The sequence below is a fragment of the Watersipora subatra genome, chromosome 3 (genome assembly GCF_963576615.1).
Source record: "Watersipora subatra chromosome 3, tzWatSuba1.1, whole genome shotgun sequence".
In the NCBI taxonomy this organism is placed as follows: Eukaryota; Metazoa; Bryozoa; class Gymnolaemata; order Cheilostomatida; family Watersiporidae; genus Watersipora; species Watersipora subatra.
The window spans coordinates 10,434,878-10,456,850 of NC_088710.1; the positions used below are offsets into that span (position 1 = coordinate 10,434,878).

General features: G+C 37.6%; 2 protein-coding genes across 2 annotated transcripts in view; one reads left to right on the top strand and one right to left on the bottom strand.

Moving 5' to 3' along the window:
• The first annotated feature begins 576 nt into the window (after positions 1 to 576).
• LOC137391517 (mitochondrial glycine transporter B-like) lies at positions 577 to 11,596 on the top strand. Its single transcript, XM_068078019.1, has 9 exons — positions 577 to 717; positions 2,734 to 2,836; positions 3,540 to 3,658; positions 5,491 to 5,575; positions 6,327 to 6,397; positions 6,889 to 6,994; positions 9,771 to 9,939; positions 10,500 to 10,657; positions 11,073 to 11,596. The coding sequence occupies exons 2-9, from the start codon at positions 2,783 to 2,785 to the stop codon at positions 11,190 to 11,192; spliced, it is 882 nt and encodes a 293-aa protein (XP_067934120.1). The 5' UTR covers positions 577 to 717; positions 2,734 to 2,782; the 3' UTR covers positions 11,193 to 11,596.
• Positions 11,597 to 11,703: 107 nt separating this feature from the next.
• The window catches only part of LOC137391518 (structural maintenance of chromosomes protein 1A-like), a 43,105-nt gene continuing 32,835 nt past the window's right edge, over positions 11,704 to 21,973 (bottom strand). The window contains exons 23-27 of the mRNA XM_068078020.1: positions 21,688 to 21,856; positions 20,151 to 20,329; positions 18,357 to 18,426; positions 12,630 to 12,740; positions 11,704 to 12,160 (exon numbers count right to left, since the gene is read on the bottom strand). Of these exons, the coding sequence (XP_067934121.1) occupies positions 12,050 to 12,160; positions 12,630 to 12,740; positions 18,357 to 18,426; positions 20,151 to 20,329; positions 21,688 to 21,856 (640 nt within the window). The 3' untranslated portion in view covers positions 11,704 to 12,049. The remainder of the gene's footprint in view (positions 12,161 to 12,629; positions 12,741 to 18,356; positions 18,427 to 20,150; positions 20,330 to 21,687; positions 21,857 to 21,973) is intronic.

Consider the following 21,973-nt stretch of genomic DNA (forward strand, 5'->3'; position numbering starts at 1 on the left):
AACTGCCCTCTCAGGTGTGCCCAAAAACACTACCGTGAGCTCAGTGTAGTCTTCAATATAAATTAGCGCTTAGCTAAAATTTAGCCTGCTAAATTACAATAAATAATAGCAACATTTAAATGCATTATTGCATGCTCTGCTTTTACCATAAATAGTTACAAGGTTCGTAATATACCTAGTAACGCAAGCAGAATTAATAGAGCTAAGAAATAAACATATAACATGAATAAAATGATCAGGTTCAAGCTATGTGATGGCATTGAACCCAAAAACAATTATGTATAATACTACGTATTATGTAGTACAACAAAAATTCTGTTAATACAAATATGACTGACGAGAAATAAATAAAACAGTTTAGAGTTTTAGTTTATGTTTAGACAACTCGCGAAAATTTCAGGAAGAGGGCTGACATTGACATAGCTCTGATTAAAAATCAAGGTGTTATCAGATCATAGACCGTTTATGAGCTTCAATAATGGTTGTCTTACCTTGTACACTTTGTACTCGTAGACTGTGGTCCCAGATACTCAATTAACATACCTAAGCAGTACTACCGTTCGCGTAAAAAGCTGAATTATAGCAATAAACTGCTAGATTGACGCAACATTGCATAATTTGGCAAAGGCATACCAGATGAGCCACACGAGATACGATAGCTGACCTTTTTGCAGCAAATAAAAGGTTTTTCTTAGTATCTTCGACCCATCCAGTCAGGTAGTACTCACTTTGAACTTTTATGCGCTGCGGGCAGTCGTACATGTAGCCACAATGGCAAAAACTTTGTGAGAACATATCATTCCTTAATTCTCTGTGACTGCATTTTGTTAATCTCTTTGCGCTTCTTTTGAAAGCCAGGAATCTTTTTGTTTTGCTGGTGCATGGGGGTGCAAATCAAACATTTAAATATATTTAAATGATATAGTGCTATACAACGTATTTCTGTCAGCGTGAAACAACAATAGGGTTATGTAGTTTACACTTTTATTTTTGGTCAGTTTCGCGGCCTTTCGTAAATAGCACAGTATTACAAAGACATTTTGATATAATGTTCCGATCTGCTTGAATAATAGTTGTAAGAATTCTAAACTAAAAGTCGGATAAAATACTTGCTGGGATATTTTTAGATTATCTAACAAAGTTACTTCGCTTCATCAATAGTCTGGGTATAGGTCCAGCAGTGTGGGGTCATAACATGTTGTACCGCTTCAGTGCATTGTATGCCTTATTTTTGAGAAGACGGACTGCTTTTTATGCACTAAAACCTGGTGTTTAATCGATAGTCCTTTACAATTTAGTTTTGATCGTATTTGAAATACGAAGTCCGCTTTTGTAGTGGATTTGCTAGTTTCTACAAATGCAAAGAACCTTATTTGGTATTTTTTAGTTTTGTGCAGTATTTTAACAAAACTTTTGTAAATTCAAATGTTTAAATACAATTCCCCAATCAGTTGCAAATGAAAGTCTATCCTTGTTATAAACCAAACTGACTTTGACCTAGTGGTTGTTTTATAATTTGAGTTTAGTTAGTCGTATTATAGTCAAGATATTTTAGCACGACATTCTATTAACGTTTGATTGCTGAAAGAAGAAACACAAGAAAATCTACTTTTCTTTTCATAATCGCTTTGATTATTCATTATCGTTGTAGGTTGGTCTGACCATAAACATTTATGCATAATTTATGTTTATGTAAAATGCTTCATTGACCCAAGTTCCAACTCCATTTTTCTTCAAAATAAATCCTTAGAGAATGCTATGTAATCATGTAACAATCTAAGTTAAATTAGACTATTGACGTAGTTAGAGGATTAAGCCAAACCCAGGTATTGCATAACATTTCCTACCAAGGTGAACTTTTGAAACCATGAGTATGGAAAGATCACAGAGGCTAAATGTATATAAAACAAGATGCTATGCATTTGATCTAATGGTATTGTCATTTGTTTCAAGGCATCTTGACTTTGGTTGTAGTTAGTCTCAAAAATTGTTCTCGTCTGTACTCATTTTCATCAATGTTCTTCCCAATAATTACCTTGACACTAATTGGTCTATGCAATCTCATATGTGGGAGATATGTCTCATTCTGTCAAGGGCTCTGGGTTGTAATGCACTTTGATAAGCTTGTTTGATGATAGGTTTGACTAACCCATCTATGATCCAGCTTATTATTTGGCCTTCCATTATCTTGCAACATTTTCTTTTAATCTACAACAACTTCCAAGTATATACTAGAAAAGTTTGCTGTTTTTTACACTGTTTGGTTTTATGGAATCGATATTCGTTGTTGCAGTGAGTAGTATTATTCATATAATAAATCTCTTTCCACGCAATTAACAAAATGTATTGTACCACTGTTGCAGTTGAATAATAATAATAATTATTATCGCAATATATATTATTGTTTAAGTCGTCTAACCTGAATAATTCATTAGTCGAATGCAAAGATCATATGAGATCAGGTTTATAAGAATATAGCCATTCCATCAGAGTAATTTGTGAGGGGCAAAGCTATATATTTAAAAAGATTTGTTTAGGAAGCACAGACTTGGTTTGGCATAGAAAAAATTGTCACATTAAAAAAATTAATTGAATTTTTGCAGTAGGAGAGCTAATTCCATTTTTATTATCCAAATAACGAGTTTCTCGTTGGACATCAAACAAGTCTCAGCATTACTGTGATAACTTAATAAACTTGTCATTGTTTTGATGAATATATGTTTTACTTCTTAGAAAATATGGGCGAATAGTCTTGAGTTAACAGGATGTCACCATAGTGGACATGTCTGTAGGACAATCGATACCAGCCTTGCCATCCATGGACAAGTTTACATCGGTAGGTATAAATATGTTCACCTTCATATGCTCCTCCACTCATGCTTCATCAGTTCGTAAGGTTGCACTCCATTGCCTTTCAAACATTTAATCAAACCAACTCATCTTTTAAGTCCATCATTAACTATGAGAGTTTTTAATATATTTTGAGACAAACATAACTCTTTAAATACTACAAATATATTTTATTTATTTTGTTCATTTGCTTCCATTTATCACAACAAATTCGATACTGATTGCATAATAAAATTGAAAAACTTAAAATAAATTTTACCTTAAACTTGTTTTCTTATATAAGTAAAATGTTATCGTTAAAATAATGAAAACTTAAAAAAACCCATAATCTTTTGAAAAAATTATTTTGCTACACAACATTTTTAAGTCCGACATTAAAAGTTTATTTACTATTTTTGTAGTTTTAAATGGTTGTAGTCAACTTTGGTAAAGTTTTAAACTACGAAAAAGGTTTAAACGCTATCAAAATGTTTAAAACATTTTGAACCCTTAAATTCTAAAGATGGAAATTAAAAAATTTGAAAACTCACAAAATTGGAAACTAGTAATTATAGCAATTTTTTAAACTATTGCACACTTACAACTGCTGAGCAATACATAATATATATAAAAAATAAATATATTTGAAAATTTCAAAAAATATTGACGACCCTCGGTTGCTTCTGATTGGTTAATTTATGTTTTTGCAGTCGCCAGTTGTGAAATCGTTTCTTGCTGGATCCATTAGTGGGACATGCTCTACACTGCTCTTCCAGCCCCTCGACTTGCTTAAGACACGAATACAGTCGACTCCCCGTAGTGCTGTTGGGTATGTAGACCACATGACTGCATAGATAGACAAAGACTGATGTAAATGAGAACATTAGGTTCGCTGCCCTATTATAATAAACTGATTCAAGTCATACAATATGATTATGGTTGACAGTTGGTCAGAATTTATGGAGTTTGAGTGAAAACGCTGGCAATTCTTTACTATAATAAGAGCCGTGTCTGTCTGTCCGAAGCCACGCTAAAAGCATAAGAAAAAAGCATGACACGGGAGTTAAACCCGGTTATTCAGATTCCCAACCAAGCATGGTACCATCTGCCCACTCGACCACCTTATCACATCTAAGAATAATTGTACACATAGTTATTACTCCTGACGATCTGTCATAGCTGGACTGCCAGCATACTAGTCCTAGTCTTTTATAAGGGGAAGTTACACTACGCAGTTTTAACATCTCGATCTGCTGGCTGCAAGACTTACATAGAAGGAGTAGTTAACCACCTTGGTGGTCCTCTGCTATCCAGTGATCCAATAGGTAATCCATCCACAGCAGATTGATTAGCCAATAGCAAAGAGTGATTGCCTTGCCAGCCATCTCTTAGTGCCCATTTGCTGGGGACAATTTCTGTTTGTAGATATTTTGGTTCATGATAAATGTTTAATAGAAAATAAGTTAGCCTTAGTTTCCTTTTAACTGGCTGACGCTGACTCGGCGTACATAAATCGACCAATGGGAATGTGTGACCATGCATATTAAATTGTGACCATTGCATACGGCCCTCCAGTGCTGTTTAACTAAAAAAGCTACCTGAACCACCTACCTGAACCATCTAACTTAAACTCGGAGGTTTTTGGGCTTAAACACTCGGAGGTTTTTAGGCGTGTATGAGTAATTTATGGATTTTTTGCAAGGTATTTAGTATGTTAGTTGAAATTGCTACATCTCTAGGACAATAACCTGTCTCGCAGACAGCCAAGGGTTAGTAAACGCTCACTAAGAGTACAAAGCTGCTATACACTGCTAATGATTGATTGGGATGCTTACACACAAAAATGTTTTTGAAGATAATACACTGGTATTGGTAAGAAGCTCTGTGTGTGATGCTCTATAGTCTATAAGGAAAGAGGACATTTTTGTTTCTGGTAATCTTCTATGTGTAAGAACATGCTGCATGTCAGAAATATGTTTTCACAGAATTACAGTTACAATATTTGCCCAATGCAAACACTGAATTCAAATGGCGCTGTTTTCACATGTAACATGCATCTCCAATTTCTAACCTACAAACCAACTCACTTCAAAACTGGATCATCTACAATTGTCGCTCTGTCCTTCCATTGTCTGTTTGTTTCACAACTAAGCTATTGTGACTGCCGATTTTATCAGAACGAACAAATACTTTTCTTACAGTAGGTTTACGCGCCGTCTAATGGTTAGCCAGCGATTGCGATCCGGCTCAGTCCAGTTTAAACCGGTTTCTGTTTTGTTATAAGCGTTAACGATAATTCATGGCCTAAGCCCAGCAGAATATCAATATTCTACAAGCTGATACAACTCATGTTTATTGACCGCTGGTTGCCTCAACCATATAGGCCTACTTGTTTTACTCAATCTTTATCTGTTCACCATTAATTTGCTGATGGATATAGTGATTTGGAAGTTGAGAAACATTTGATACTGTGCAGTAAAGTAACTGAACACACTCATGTTTTTACATAGCAACAGTTTTATACTGTATACTCACGACTCATTTCCTCCAGGCTCATAATTATAATGCTAAATATTGTACAATTCTGTATGTTCTTTGAACTACCACCTATCGACAAACTTCTCTATCATGTGTGTGTCAGTTTCCATCGATTCTATTAAGGTATGGCTCCTCTGGAATGGTGACTATCTGTCTACGGGTACTGCGCAAGGAAAAGGTGATAGGGCTATGGAGTGGCTTAACACCAGTATGTACATCACTCTATTTGTGATATCAACTTGGATCATGTTTAGTAATACATGCAGTTTCCGCATTTCATTGTTTCTCAGCAGTAGAACTGGAGATAGTAGGCCTATTGGGCTATTTTTCTAAATTAGCATATCTCAACTATAAACTTTTGTGGTTGGATGTAATTAAGAAATAATACACCGGTTTTTACTATTTTTAAAATCTCAAATTACTGTCAACTTAACTTTTATTGCTGTTTGTTAAAACATGTTTTTCCGTTCAACGGATTTATTTATTACTGCTCTGATATCAACTCCTTGGTTTTGTTTACAATTACATAAAATCACAATTGTTAAAATGGAAATACTTCTAATAAATGCCAAAAGAACGGATAAGTGTAGCTGGTATAAGTTGCTTCAACTACTGTAAAGTACTGCGCTTGTAGTAGGACTATTATATTTTAATGTTCTAATGTTGCCTGGTAACTGGTAGTATCCTATATATTTATATAGTGTTAGGCATGCCTATGCGTTGGAAGCAGTCGTGTTTGATAAATAGACATGCTAGTGACGAATATTAACCATGATGTCAAAACTAGAAACAAACGAATTTTCTAACAATCTTTTTCAATCTAAGTTGTTATCTTTTTAACATTTATGAAGTATTTGCCAACCTTTGTTTTTTTGGACAACCTAGGAAAAACTGATTACAGCTAAAATAGGCTCTGAATTTGGTATCGTGGCACTAGTGAAATTGTCATCTCTTTACAGTCTCTGCTGCGCTGTGTACCAGGAGTGGGGCTCTATTTCTGTGCCCTACACACCATGAAGAGCAACCTTGGGTGAGTAAAAACAGAGCCTTTGTAGGTTGTATTTTATCAGCATTCAAGGTGAAATAATTTTTGTATGTTAGTGAGGCTATTACGGTGACACACGCATGACAGGCGATGAAAGTGTTGCTGACATAAGGGGTTAGCAGCAGGTGTAGTGTGTATAGGGAGCAGTTTTATAACAGTTAGTCTTCTCTTATGATATATAAGAATAAATGTTTGAGAAATGCAGTCGAAATTTATATCATAGTAAGTGGCAACTGTAAATCAAGTCTTCTACAGAGTGCAATCTGTTTGCGTTGCGAAGTAATGTAATTCAAAACTGATATTCACCGAGTTTCAGACAACTCACTGCAGGTGCTTGCAAGATTATTGATCAGGCAGGTTGGCTGTTCTTATTAGCTATTTTAGGACTATGCGGTGCTACAGCTTAAGGGATATGGTAATAGAGTTTGTAATGCTGCCTCAAGTCCTTTCAGTACTGGTATGTGTGTCTCTTATAGGTCAGAGAATCCGGGCAGCCTTGAGCTGGTTGCCTTGGGTGTTGGAGCCAGATGCGTGGCTGGCATCACTATGTTGCCTTTCACAGTGGTCAAGGTTAGATTTGAGGTGAGTTTTAGGGCTATATTTTTTGTTACGAGGCTCTCTACTCCCTTTGGCTTTCACTGCTTACAATTCCAAGCTATGCGTTTTGTGCTTTCAACGCTCAACCTGTGGTACTAAATGCCTTTGATATCTTCAGCTTCTTTTGCTCACTCTCCTACTAGTTTTATATGGCTCACTCTGACAGCTCAGCTTATATTAATGGTTGGACTTGCTGCTTGTTGATCACAAACAAGTTGTAGATTAGGCTAAAGTTTTCGTCGCTTCCGGGTTTTTGTCCATTCCATCTATTTAATGAGAGCAAATCAGGTTTAAGCTAGCACTCATTGTTGTTTTAAAGTGAAAAGAATTATTTGAAACTATTATTAAAAGTATTTCGAGCATTTGATGAAAAAGATACTAGTAAAAGAAGTTTTATTTCAGCTTCCAAAGTTATACAATTTACACTAAAAAGAATTTAAAATAAAACATAGTCAAACTGGTAGTAAATGAATTTTCACAACTCTTAGTCAATAGAGGTACAGTGGACCCCTGGGTTTCGGCGTCCCTGTCTTACGGGTTTTTCGTCTTACGACGGGAACACAAAGTTTTTGCGGTCTCGCTACGGCGTTTTCCCCACCATACAATATCAACATGTCTCTCCGAAATTCAAATTTAAACGGCATCGCTCGGTCTTGCTTGTCAAATTAGTTTGAAAAAAGTTTCAATAAGGTCGGCTAAAAGTTACAGTGAAGGCGAGGCAAAAAGTGCCGAGGCGAAAACAGGGAATAAAGAATTAAGATGATGAATAAATTAAAGTTAAGTTTAGTAACATATTAAAAATTTGCTTAGAGTGTGTGTTTAATGAGCTAAATTCATTTAAGTTAAATTTAAAATTTATGTAATGTTACATAGCGTCACAAAAGTCTAGTATACGGAACTCGTTGCTGTCCAAGTTTCTCTCTTACCAATCTGTTAGTAAGAAATAGAGTAATCCTACACGAGTAGTTTGATTTATTAAGAGGTGCAACAGTATCAGTAATATTTGGCAAATTCTGGCTAGCTTCTATTTTTCAAATTTTTTTTGGATAACTACATTCATACAAATATAAAAAATTTTGAATAACATTTTTTTACACAAACTTGTAACGTGAGCAAAACAACAAAATGAGGCTTAGCAAGTTGGTTCTCCATGTCTTTCAGCTTATACTTTGAATGAATGATCAAAAGGGCGCTGCGAATTTGGAACATTTATGCGATGCATTTTAGTATTTTATAAAAAATTGTAAATAACGAACAACAAATGCTTTTCATAAAAGCTTTGGAGTCCGATAGTGCATTTTTTATGAGCCGTACACTTTGCATATTGCATGTAAAACCAATGTTAACAAAAACATGTTTGGGAGTAATAAACTAACAATTCTGATGAATGAGGTTTAATTCAGTTTCGCTAATTGTTTGGTATCCTTGCCAATGTTAAAATATGACCTTTGATGCAATGCCTGCTGCATAAATCATTTCTGTAATCGGCAGTCGTGACCTTTGCACACCCAAATTGTATCTGTGTTAACTTGGGATACAGTGCTTCATTATTATTCTCATCAGTGCCAACATAGGTCCGGTTTTGTTATATTAATGACATTTAGCTGCAAAAACTGTAGAAAACAGCTGTCAGTGGAGAACCACTTTTTTGAAATAAAAAAAACCGGAACAATGCTACATTTTTTCATAATTCATTTTGAAGTGCCATCATATCATCCATTGGTTAGTGTTAAATTTTTAGAGTTGTCAACTGTCACTATCAGTTTTTTGCTTACCGCCTAAACAGTTTTTTTTTTATAGAAATTTAAAAGCATCCTAGATTATTCTTGTAACCTTGAGTTGTGGCCTGAAGTTCTGTCATTATTCACTGTAGAAAAATAAATTTCGATGTATCTTAGCGTTAAAATTTTTTGTGTGAAAAAGCATTGCTTTTTTTTTATATGCGAGTGTCTAAGTTTTCTGCTTCACAAGTTTGAGTTTACATGGTATCAATCTAAATGCTGTATTGGAACGATAGACGACTCTCAAATAGCTGTAACACACGCTTGTGACATACATTGCATGTAAAGGTAAGTAGGTGTTTCTAACGATAGCATCCATCTGTGTGAGTGGCCTCTTGCTGTATCACCGACTCATTCCCAGTTTTGGTTTATCTAGGCAGGCAGACGAGTGTTAGTCGTATAAACTGGATGCTATATTTGGGTAATGCTATAGTTGTCCAACGTGCTGATTGCCCAGCCAGCGTGCCTACTCGTGTCTTCCCATGTCTACAATAGAGCAGCCCGAGGTGACTCGTTCCACCGCCGGAGCAGATACAGACGACTGGGTAGCCTCCGGACTTAATAGCATTGGTTGGTTTGCAAGTCTAAATGGGAGGAGCCTGCAGTACCTTCACTTTTTTGGCTTTCCTTTTTGCTTGCAGTGAAAATTATGAAATTAATGTTGCTTTTATGCTTGTTTAGACATTGAGCAGTGGCAGCTAAGCATTGTTTGTTAATTTAACCGGAAAGTATCTTCCACATTGCTTGTGAACTGGCTGTAAAAGCATGGATTTGTTTATTTCGTGAATATGTCTGTTTATGACCAAACTATGCATCCATTTCATCCGTCTTAACTGTGGGGTACTGCAGTCAATCTCGTTTATTCTTGGTTATTAGAGGTAAGCTTTTCTAACTCCAGTCCTCTCTACCTTAACGCTTTCTTGTAGGGGAACATTGTTGATAGATTTTTATCGTTAACCACTGCATTTTACTCCTTTTAGAGTGGAAATTTTGAGTACAGCAGTGTACGAAACGCGCTGAGGACGATTTATATAGCTGAAGGGACAAGGGGTCTTTACAGCGGGATGACTGCGACGCTTCTTAGGGATGCTCCTTCCAGCGGCCTTTATCTGCTCTTCTACACTAAGGCTAAAAAGTTAGTCAACTCTGGTAAGGCATACACTCTGCTCGTATCACCGCTGATAGAAACTCGTCTCTTAGAAATATGAATTGTAACATGGTGTTTTTAAAAAATAATTATATACATGTATCTACAATTTCATTAGGAAATTCTACCACCGACTCTTTGATCATGACTATATATTACATGAACTAGTAGTTGATATACGATCGCTTGTTTATGAGAACACTCTTTCGCTATGTTAGCAATTTAGCATTAGGTCTGTAAACAGTGTTTATCTCAAGCGATATATAACCTTCTGTAACGCCTTCTGCACTCTGCACTCCTCAACCGCATGCGAGCTCATAGGGTTTGTTCACAGTTCATTGCCCGACCTTTATTTCGACTCGACTGATATTGTACACAATGGCTTGGAGTTTCTGCACAAAGAAAGCGTAGTGTTTGGCTGAACAATGCATTGTCAATCCTTCTATGACTTGCATGGCACCTAGTCATGTCTTACTCAGCAACAATATTTCAATATCCACGCATCAACATCGTGATTTCCTAACTGCTTTCGCAAAAACTTATCCCACTATTTCTTATTCAGAGAAATTTGACAGCAGCGCGAAGCCCCTGATCCATTTCACCTGTGGAGTTATGGCTGGAGCCATGGCCTCAGCTGTAACACAACCAGCCGATGTCATCAAAACTCACATGCAGACACGAACCACTACAGTGTCATCAGCTGTCAAGTATATTTACCAGGTAAGTTGCTATTTTATGGCCGTGATGATTGGTTGTTTTCTTGAGTATCTGGCTGGTTTCTTTTCCACTCAAAGCAACCATTTCTGAGTGCTTGCCACTCAACTAATGCCACACCTTATTGTGGTTGGACAAAACCGGTTTATACCAGCAGCTAACCAGGATCCTCTAACCAGGCACATCTGCTCTTTGTCATTTTATGATCATTTGATTTCAATATTACTCCACCAGGCATGTCCTCTTAGCAGTTATTTTCCAGAGAGAATTGACATGAATTAGAAGTCTTTCATTTGACCATAAATCACATAAATTATGGAGATTACGCAATGATAATGATAGCTAATATTCAGGTTTGCCGTATACTTAATGCTGCTTTCTTCAAACATTTGGAACACTGCCAATGAGGGTTTCCTTGTAGAATCATGGAGTGCATGGCTTTGCCTCAGGCATTGTGCCACGAGTTATTAGGAGAACAATGATGGCTGCACTTGCGTGGACGATTTATGAGCAGATGATCGTCAAGTTGGGACTGAAGTAGACCAACTTAACCGCACCTCTAAAAAGTTACACATGAACTTCTCAAAATTCGTGTCAAGGCATCAGCTATTGTTGTTTACTAGTTTTTAGGTATTAACTCTGTATTTTTAGTTTGTCCTATATTTAGTAGCGCTCTGCAAGCCGCTGAAATATGGTGCAATAACATTTTGTCTTTTCTATTCTCATGCGCAGACTTGCGCGTTAATTTTGTAAATAGTGTAAAGTTAGTCCAAGAACAGCCAGGTGTGGCTGTCTGTACTTACTGTATTCGGTAGTAGCAATTACTAAATAACGCTGTCTTAATGTCTATGGCCAATAACTATGTCTAGTTGCAACTTGTTGCTGATGTCAGTAAAATGCATATCCAATATAATCATCATTTCAGCAGTGCTGGAAACACTTGTTACAATTTGAGTAAAGCTAGGGCAATGAGATCTTTCTACGAAACATTCCTTGAATCCTAGAGCTAATGAAGCTTTACTGATCTCAGAAGAAAACAGTTGAAATTTCAGTAGATGTAAAAATTTCATCTATTAACGAATAATGGGTATGTGTGAGTGACCAAGGGAGTGTTGCGCTCGCTATAAAGCTAAACACCATAATTGGTTCTATAATTCCAAACTGGTTTAGTTGCTGTACAAAATTTGAAAAGTCTCAATCTGATGCAAAATTTTGATGTACATGTATAAGCTTGCATACAAACATCGAAATGAAATATTGTAACATCAGTACATGTTAATATCTCATATCCTTCTGATCAGCATGTGTATGACCCCATGCCCCAACTTGCTAGCTTGATTACAAACAATTTGGGAATAACATAAATGTAGCAGCCCTCTAGGCATGAATGAACACTGACTATCTTTGCCGTGCTCCTTTTACTGGACTTTTTCGGTTGTTCTCAAGCATGTTATCAGGATAGGCTGTTAAGTCCAAGGTAACAACCCTACTCTCAACGCAGTCACCTTCCTACAAGATGTTATACAGATCACCAATAAGTTACAAGTTTTAAGCAAACAACATCATAAGTCATCCATTCACCTGTTTTTCATGCAAATTATCGACTGGTGGACAATGAAAGCTTGGAAGTGTCAACCAAATTGGTTAACTGGCGACTACCGGAAAAAGCAGACCCAATAAAAGTGTATATCTCTTGGCATGTGATATGCGGTCACACCTCTACTCATGATTAACCCAACCCACCATCCAAGGACGATGTAGAAATCAAGTAAACTTTACTCAACACCCAATAAATTTTTAACAAATGTCAACCTTCTTGAAACGTCAGCTTTAACAATGAAAATGAAGAGGTAGTTATAACTTAAAACATTTCAGCATACTCTGAACTTTCCACATTTGTGGGAAAATTTACCCTCCCTTCACACATGTAATTATATTTCATTCTACTCTGTGATGTGCCATAAAATAATAGACCTACCGTAGGGTAGACGCCGATTAGAGCATCAGCATGCGAGTAGAACTCTTCCTTCAGAGAAATGACAATCAGCTGGAAATTATTATCGGCTTCCTCCCTCATGAATGCAGCTACCTGAATAATACTGACTGAGTGAACTATTCAACAGGGACATTCACTGCTTTTCCAGGCTTCACACATCGTTTGAAGGAGTTGTTACCCCTTTGAAGAATGATTGCAGACAAGTTTCCATAGCTACATAGAAAACTTATAATATGTAAAAAAATATGAAAACTAATTGCTTGTCAGTTATTGACGTTTAATGTTAAATGGTAATTAACTCTTGCAGTTCTAAATACAAATTATGGTAAGTTATTATTTATTGATAAATAACCTATATTAATAAATCCCACATTGTCATTATGTCTGTCTGTTAGTCCGCATTGTGCGTCTGTTAGTCCGCATAAATGTGTTTTCACATTTTTGACTGATTTTATCCACACTTCACACAAATGCTCTACGCCTTCCACCAGGTCCCAAAACTATTTGGTCTCAAAACTCCGTCTGATTCTTGAAAACCAGTCTCTTAGACAACCGCCTAACCAGCCTCTTAGACAACCACCTAACCAGTCTCTTAGACAACCACCTAACCAGTCTCTTAGACAACCATCTAACCAGCCTCTTAGACAACCACCTAAACAGCCTCTTAGACAACCACCTAACCAGTCTCTTAGACAACCATCTAACCAGCCTCTTAGACAACCACCTAACCAGCCTCTTAGACAACCACCTAACCAGCCTCTTAGACAACCACCTAACCAGCCTCTTAGACAACCACCTAACCAGCCTCTTAGACAACCACCTAACCAGCCTCTTAGACAACCACCTAACCAGCCTCTTAGACAACCACCTAACCAGCCTCTTAGACAACCATCTAACCAGCCTCTTAGACAACCACCTAACCAGCCTCTTAGACAACCATCTAACCAGCCTCTTAGACAACCGCCTAACCAGCCTCTTAGACAACCACCTAACCAGCCTCTTAGACAACCACCTAACCAGCCTCTTAGACAACCACCTAACCAGCCTCTTAGACAACCATCTAACCAGCCTCTTAGACAACCGCCTAACCAGCCTCTTAGACAACCACCTAACCAGCCTCTTAGACAACCGCCTAACCAGCCTCTTAGACAACCACCTAACCAGTCTCTTAGACAACCACCTAACCAGTCTCTTAGACAACCTTCTAACCAGCCTCTTAGACAACCACCTAAACAGCCTCTTAGACAACCACCTAACCAGTCTCTTAGACAACCATCTAACCAGCCTCTTAGACAACCACCTAACCAGCCTCTTAGACAACCACCTAACCAGCCTCTTAGACAACCACCTAACCAGCCTCTTAGACAACCACCTAACCAGCCTCTTAGACAACCACCTAACCAGCCTCTTAGACAACCACCTAACCAGCCTCTTAGACAACCACCTAACCAGCCTCTTGGACAACCGCCTAACCAGCCTCTTAGACAACCACCTAACCAGCCTCTTAGACAACCACCTAACCAGTCTCTTAGACAACCACCTAACCAGCCTCTTAGACAACCACCTAACCAGCCTCTTAGACAACCACCTAACCAGCCTCTTAGACAACCATCTAACCAGTCTCTTAGACAACCACCTAACCAGCCTCTTGGACAACCACCTAACCAGCCTCTTGGACAACCGCCTAACCAGCCTCTTAGACAACCACCTAACCAGCCTCTTAGACAACCATCTAACCAGCCTCTTAGACAACCACCTAACCAGCCTCTTAGACAACCACCTAACCAGTCTCTTAGACAACCACCTAACCAGCCTCTTAGACAACCACCTAACCAGTCTCTTAGACAACCACCTAACCAGCCTCTTAGACAACCACCTAACCAGCCTCTTAGACAACCACCTAACCAGCCTCTTAGACAACCACCTAACCAGCCTCTTAGACAACCACCTAACCAGCCTCTTAGACAACCACCTAACCAGCCTCTTAGACAACCACCTAACCAGCCTCTTAGACAACCACCTAACCAGCCTCTTAGACAACCACCTAACCAGCCTCTTAGACAACCACCTAACCAGCCTCTTAGACAACCACCTAACCAGCCTCTTGGACAACCACCTAACCAGCCTCTTAGACAACCACCTAACCAGCCTCTTAGACAACCACCTAACCAGCCTCTTAGACAACCACCTAACCAGCCTCTTAGACAACCACCTAACCAGCCTCTTAGACAACCAACTAACCAGCCTCTTGGACAACCACCTAACCAGCCTCTTAGACAACCACCTAACCAGCCTCTTAGACAACCACCTAACCAGCCTCTTAGACAACCACCTAACCAGTCTCTTAGACAACCACCTAACCAGCCTCTTAGACAACCACCTAACCAGCCTCTTAGACAACCACCTAACCAGCCTCTTAGACAACCACCTAACCAGCCTCTTGGACAACCACCTAACCAGCCTCTTAGACAACCACCTAACCAGCCTCTTAGACAACCACCTAACCAGCCTCTTAGACAACCACCTAACCAGCCTCTTAGACAACCATCTAACCAGTCTCTTAGACAACCACCTAACCAGTCTCTTAGACAACCATCTAACCAGCCTCTTAGACAACCACCTAACCAGCCTCTTAGACAACCACCTAACCAGCCTCTTAGACAACCACCTAACCAGCCTCTTAGACAACCATCTAACCAGCCTCTTAGACAACCACCTAACCAGCCTCTTAGACAACCACCTAACCAGCCTCTTAGACAACCACCTAACCAGCCTCTTAGACAACCACCTAACCAGCCTCTTAGACAACCACCTAACCAGTCTCTTAGACAACCACCTAACCAGCCTCTTAGACAACCACCTAACCAGCCTCTTAGACAACCACCTAACCAGTCTCTTAGACAACCACCTAACCAGCCTCTTAGACAACCACCTAACCAGCCTCTTAGACAACCACCTAACCAGCCTCTTAGACAACCACCTAACCAGCCTCTTAGACAACCACCTAACCAGTCTCTTAGACAACCACCTAACCAGTCTCTTAGACAACCACCTAACCAGCCTCTTAGACAACCGCCTAACCAGCCTCTTAGACAACCACCTAACCAGCCTCTTAGACAACCACCTAACCAGCCTCTTGGACAACCGCCTAACCAGCCTCTTAGACAACCATCCGCTTCTATCTGGTTGACAATAAATGAAATCTCAAGCATCCCTGGGCCTACTGACAGTATTATATGGATGACATGGCAAAGATTACAACATGTGGTCTTCATTACAAACTGGATATGAGTCATGGCAGTTTCCATGTCATATAGGACAGAACAGTATAAAGTGTGTGATATTTAAATATCTCACATATATATATCTCACACGCACACACACAGGCGCGTGCGCACACACATATATATCTCACATATATATGCATGTTATAGCAGCTGTGTAATCAATTAAGGGCACTGATACAAGGAATCTTGGGCAGCAAAAATAACATCCATTAAAACTATCAAACAAAAGACTTCCATTTTGGCCAATTAATCTATACATATATAAATCTCAGTGTTTGTCTTTTTATCCCTGTGTCCAGTTTTAGTAATTAAAAAAAAAATTTGAAAAATCCTCATAGCACTGGAATTGATCTCGGGACCCCCAGTTCTAGTGGCAGCAAATTTAACCATTAAGCTACATAGAATACAATGGTTTCATTGGGCGAATAGTCATTACATTGGTTAAGATACTCACGCTTGAAGCGCTTGCTTGGGGTTAATATCTGGTACTGTGACAGTTACGCGTAACGGTTGTTAAGCTGGCCAAAACCACGGGTATTATTTTATTAAAGATCTAGCTTTCCAGGTAAGTTACTCAAATTCATTAGGTAACTATTCTACTACCAGTGCAACGCCAGCAATTCGGCTAGTCTACATACCGGTATATAAATGCGAGTGTCTGTCTGACCAGTCATAGCGATAAAGTGTTAGGAACAAAAATTCCACCTCCCTGAGGATTCGATCTCTGGACCTCCAGGACTGCGAACACGGGACTTAACCACTACGCTTGTTGACCATGCAATGCTGCAAATGTTTTGGGCAAATACCTATGCAGCGCTTGCTAAAATACTAGCACGCTTGGCTCTTAGCTTGCGTGCCACTATAATTGAGTACAAACAAAACTTTGCCTCATTTCTTTATTTACAGTTTTCAAGCTGTTTTTATCTTAACAATTAATTTTTATAATTATCTTTCATCAATTTCATTTAAAACATTGTCGTTTGTATGATTATTTTTTATTTAGTATGAATATAATATACTAACACGCGCCATTTTCTTTTCTCAACGAACGAATATTGAGACATTTATCGCAAAAGTTCATTACAATACTTTGTGTATTAGCTAACACTTTTTTTTTCCTTCAAATTCCACGAATTCGTTATTGAATCATTCACATTTTAGAACAAACCTATTTACCGTACTATTTTACTGTACTATAGTATAAGGTTATAGTTATCAGTTATTCCTCACTCTCTTGTATTTGTTAACAAATTAATACATTTATAAAGTTTATATAAATTTGTAAGTTTATAAAGTTTATTTCATTATTATTATTTCCTTTCCTCAACAAACAAATATTGAGTTCAATATGCACGTTTATCACGAAAGTTCTAATCCCACGAATTCGTAATTGAATCCTCATAAGGTGTCAGCCAGCTCAAAAACACTGGCCAAATATAAAAATAATTAAATATATAAATAAATAAACACCTTCATTAAAAAGTTAAAATAGTAAATTTTGCATATGTTGAATAAAAATGAAATTTCTGTTTCAAAAACTTTTTTATTACCCGAGCAATGCCGGATACTGAGCTAGTATATCTATCTATATACATTTCTGAAAGTATGTCCGTGGCTATGTTTGCATGCATTCCGGCTATAGACCTTAAAATCTTGGAATAAAGATTCCGTTTCAAAGAAGATTTGATCTCGGACTCTGCCCTTTACCAGTCGGACACCCTACCCACTAGACTAAGGAAATTGAATTGCTAGCTTGCCAATATAAGTCATTATATGAGAGCAAATATCTAACGGCTTTGCGTACGACGTGTCATAGCATAACGTCACGAGAAGCTGTTCGCTCACATTATTAAACATACTGGCTAATGGCACGCAGGCTAATAGCAAGCAACTCTCACTACTTCTCATTGCTTATAAGACAAACCCTTTTTTCATGATATGTACAGTAGTTTGAAAATTAGAATGGCAAATGTTGTTATATGTTAAATACAAATCAATTTTCTGTTCAAAGCCTTTTCTATTACCCGGGCAACGCCGGGTAGCACAGCTAGTATATATATATATATATAAAGCACAAAACTGCAACAGACAAATTTTCCAACTGCTGGTGAAATATGTTATTACAACCTGCTGTGCAGCTAACATCATACACTGTGGTCGATATTAAACAAATCAAATCTACTTTATAATAGTCCGGTGCGTAGGTGGTACTTTTATCATCTTACTAGTTGTAGTACAGAGAAAGTGAAGCCCAATCCTTCAAGCTAGTATACAAAAAAGTCAATTTACACGGGATTACCGAAACTGCGAGAATCGATGCGTCTATTCTCTCCTTGCTTGTGTGGCTAGACTTGATACGGTATCAATATACCACTGACATGAACCACTACAGATGACAACCGCCTGTTTGAGAAGAACTTACCTTTCCAATGTTGGTGTTGTCCAAAGCAGCGTCCACCTCATCAAGCACAAAGAATGGAGCTGGCTGGAAGCTAAAATGGTGTTTGAAGGGATGTAAGGAGACAGAATTAACTTGTAACATAATTTTGTTTTTATACTTCATGACGGCCAACTATCCCAGTAGAAGTGAAATGGTGCTGCCTTACATGCTGTGTAAGAATTTCTTTCTATGATGAGACAGCTATGGCTAACAGATCTTTTGATATCAATGACTAGGACATAGAACTGAGACCACTTAAGAATTGTCTGCTCCTTATGCAGCCAACCTTGACTGCGAGCACCTATTTATACAAATTTTTGACAAAAGAAAAATATTTGTCTCGAAGTATAACGTAATTTCGAAAATTTTCAAAATTACTCTGTAAATAAAAGTGAAAAAACTGGCAGAGATTAAAAACTAAACGTATAATTAATAAAGGTCGAACATACACTTTCGTCTCAAAGGAATGCAACGACCATAACATATTTTACCAATTACTTTTTTATTAATCTAGTTTTCACAATTTAAATTTTTAAATTTGGCACTTTACATATTTTTACATCATGCATTTGTTATAACACTATATGTATTTACTAAGAGGTAATGCTCTGGAATGAATTAAACATACAATGTAACTTTATTGAAAACATTCCAACCTATGACAGTTTTACCATACAATGAAACATTTGAACTGATTGACAACATAATAAATCGGCGAGTTTCTGTGAAATTTTATAATTAAAATGTTTTTAAGTGAATAAAAAGCGATGGGATTTATTCAGGTTACATTTAGATTACATACAGGTTTATTACAGGTTACAGTTATTTCAACATGATCAACTGCCAAGAGAACTGAGTGTGGACAATAAATTATAACTCTGAAGTTTTGGCATGTGGAATAGTGTTCTCTGACTAGCCAGTCTTTAGATATGTATTTGAATTTCATGGAGGCTCAGATGGAATTCAACAGATTTTTATGTAAGTTCCTTGAATATGTCCACAAGAAGTAAGTTCTTTGCATATGTGGACAAGCCATATTTCGATTTTATGCAAGGAGACATTGATGGAATGTAGAGTGATATAACGTGAAGAAAAAAACCTTATTTGGATACTATCCATCACAACATAACCAGTTTCAAGCTGTGCAGTACAGGTCATGTGTAAACCAGTTATAGTTTTGCCTCCCATGGTATGCCTGTATATTGCTCGTTGAGATACTGACGTCTGCCCAGTTTAATTGTCAAATACACAGTACTTCATACATGCATTTATGAAGAGAAATTGAAAAACTAGGATATTTTCATATTCGTAGTGCAAATGAAAAATGGGAGGTTTTGCATGTGCTGTGATTGATAGCAACATAATGTACATAAATTCTTAGCAATACGTACTCGAAGGAATAGGTGAAATGACAACTCCCCATTATTGTATTAAGGATAAGATTTGTTATGTGACGAATACTAGGCTACCTTGAAGAAAGTGCTTCAAAAGCGTTAAATAACAGAAACGGTGACGTATTTGAAGCATTAATTTCTCATCTAGATGAATAGATAGTGACAATATAGATAGACAATATACATAATGATAAGATATTGCAATTGACAGAGACCTGTGTTACTGCTGTATGCAAGCATGTTGAATAATTATAGAGTATTTTAGGAATTGTTACTTTTGAGTAAATCTTTCTGTCACATGACCATGTTATCTAATACATAGACTCTGCTGACACACCTCTCTTAAAGGCGATACAACAAATCTCATGCAAAAAGCACACACCTGTGCATGGCAAAGAGTAGAGCCAAGGCAGCAACCGTTTTCTCACCACCAGAGAGATTGTCCATCGGTCTGAACCTCTTCCCAGGCGCCACGCAGTTATAGTTGATCCCTTCCAAGTATGGTTCCTCTACATTCTCTGGTCCCAGGAATGCCTGAGCACTCTGATTCCGTGTAAGACTCTGCAATCGACAAACCGTATTTATTTCACTACAACTAACAGAATTCATACTTAAACATCGACCATGTTGATCCATAAGATGAAACTCAAGCTTGGGTCTCCTACCAGAGAATTAAGAGTTTGAGCACTTGCCTCAAGATCTTAGCCATTTCCATCATATATATATATTATGAATATATATACATTATAAATATAATAGTGAATATATTAGTGTTGGGCCGGTATCTAATTTAGTGCCGGATCGGATATCCTTGCACTTTTTTATCAGTTTTCCCGGTATCCTCGGTATTTACCATCTTCGGTATCCTTTGCCAACTAAGAAAGTTCGGTATTGTCGGTACTATTGTTCGGTATGTGGTTATCAGTGTGTGTCTTTAAATGGTTTAAAGTTTAATGGTTCAAGCTTTAAACCATAAGTTTAATGGTTTAAACTTTAAACCATAACTGTCTCGAACAACTTTTATTGTTGTGCAAAAAGTAGCCTGTGCAAAAAACATTCTTTAGTCAGCAGTATATTGTTACGGCAAGGAGACTCCTTGTTTTACAAGCAAAAAAAAAAGATGGAAATATAAGTTTCATGATAGATGTTTTTTTATTGTTTATTCTATTAAAAATATAGTTATATGTAATGGAGAACAGATAGATAATGGCAAGGGGCTCTCTTTGTTAAATATACTGAAACAGTTTACAGAAATCTTACTATCACATATTGTAATCAGGTAATGTAATCACATAATTATACGCAGTCCAATTAGAGTCCAGTCCCGTTAAAATCTTTATACATCTTCCCATCTGTGGAGAACTCCCAAACCTTCGAGGCTGGTGGCATTATCAATGTAACGTAATATAATAGTAGATACAGTAAGCGTGGAAATTTTCGTTGAATTTGTTCGCCAATGCGTGCTGAGATTAGCATGTTCGTCAACGAAGCGTATCCGGATATCCGTATAACCGGATAGGCTTTACCGATAGGCTTTTACGGATAAATACCGATCATATCAAACCGGCCGCGGATAACTAGCTGTCTCCGAACATGATTGGTTTCTTCGGATACCGAGAATCCCTCGGTATCGGTAAGAGCGGATAACCCAATACCGGCCCAACACGAGTATATATCTATACACTATAGTTTCTAGTAAATAACACAACATTAAACTTGTCAACGCACAGATAGTCGGAATTTAAAGTGATAAAAGACAAGTTGCACTTGAAACAAAATAATTCATATAGCATTTGTTAGTTAACACAACACTGTAATCATAGCAACGAATACACGGAAAATACACACATATACACGGAAAATACGCACATAGACACAGTAGCAGGCTTCATATGGACTCAATTGAGGTGAATACACACCTTGTAAATGTCATCAATTCTGTCGGCCACTTTCTCGAAGCACTGGTTGAACTTCTCAAACCGCTCCCTCCTTACTCTCTCAAATACCTGCTTCGTACGGCGGGCAGATTTCTTGGCTCTTTCAAACTCATCCGCTGTTTCCACAAATTTCTCTTGTACAGTTTCAAGTCTAAATACCACAGAGCCACTTAAGGAAACACATAATGCACACATATTTTAACCATAACTGTCACGTACAACTTTTATCGTATTTAATAGGTAAATCAGACACGCTGATTCCGATTTT

Bases quoted from the DNA above. Each gene is read 5' to 3' on its own strand.
- LOC137391517 (XM_068078019.1), top strand. From the start codon at position 2,783: ATGTCTGTAGGACAATCGATACCAGCCTTGCCATCCATGGACAAGTTT. The intron at 3,659-5,490 runs GTATGTAGACCA...GATTCTATTAAG, and splicing joins ACTCCCCGTAGTGCTGTTGG to GTATGGCTCCTCTGGAATGG. The intron at 5,576-6,326 runs GTATGTACATCA...ATCTCTTTACAG, and splicing joins TATGGAGTGGCTTAACACCA to TCTCTGCTGCGCTGTGTACC.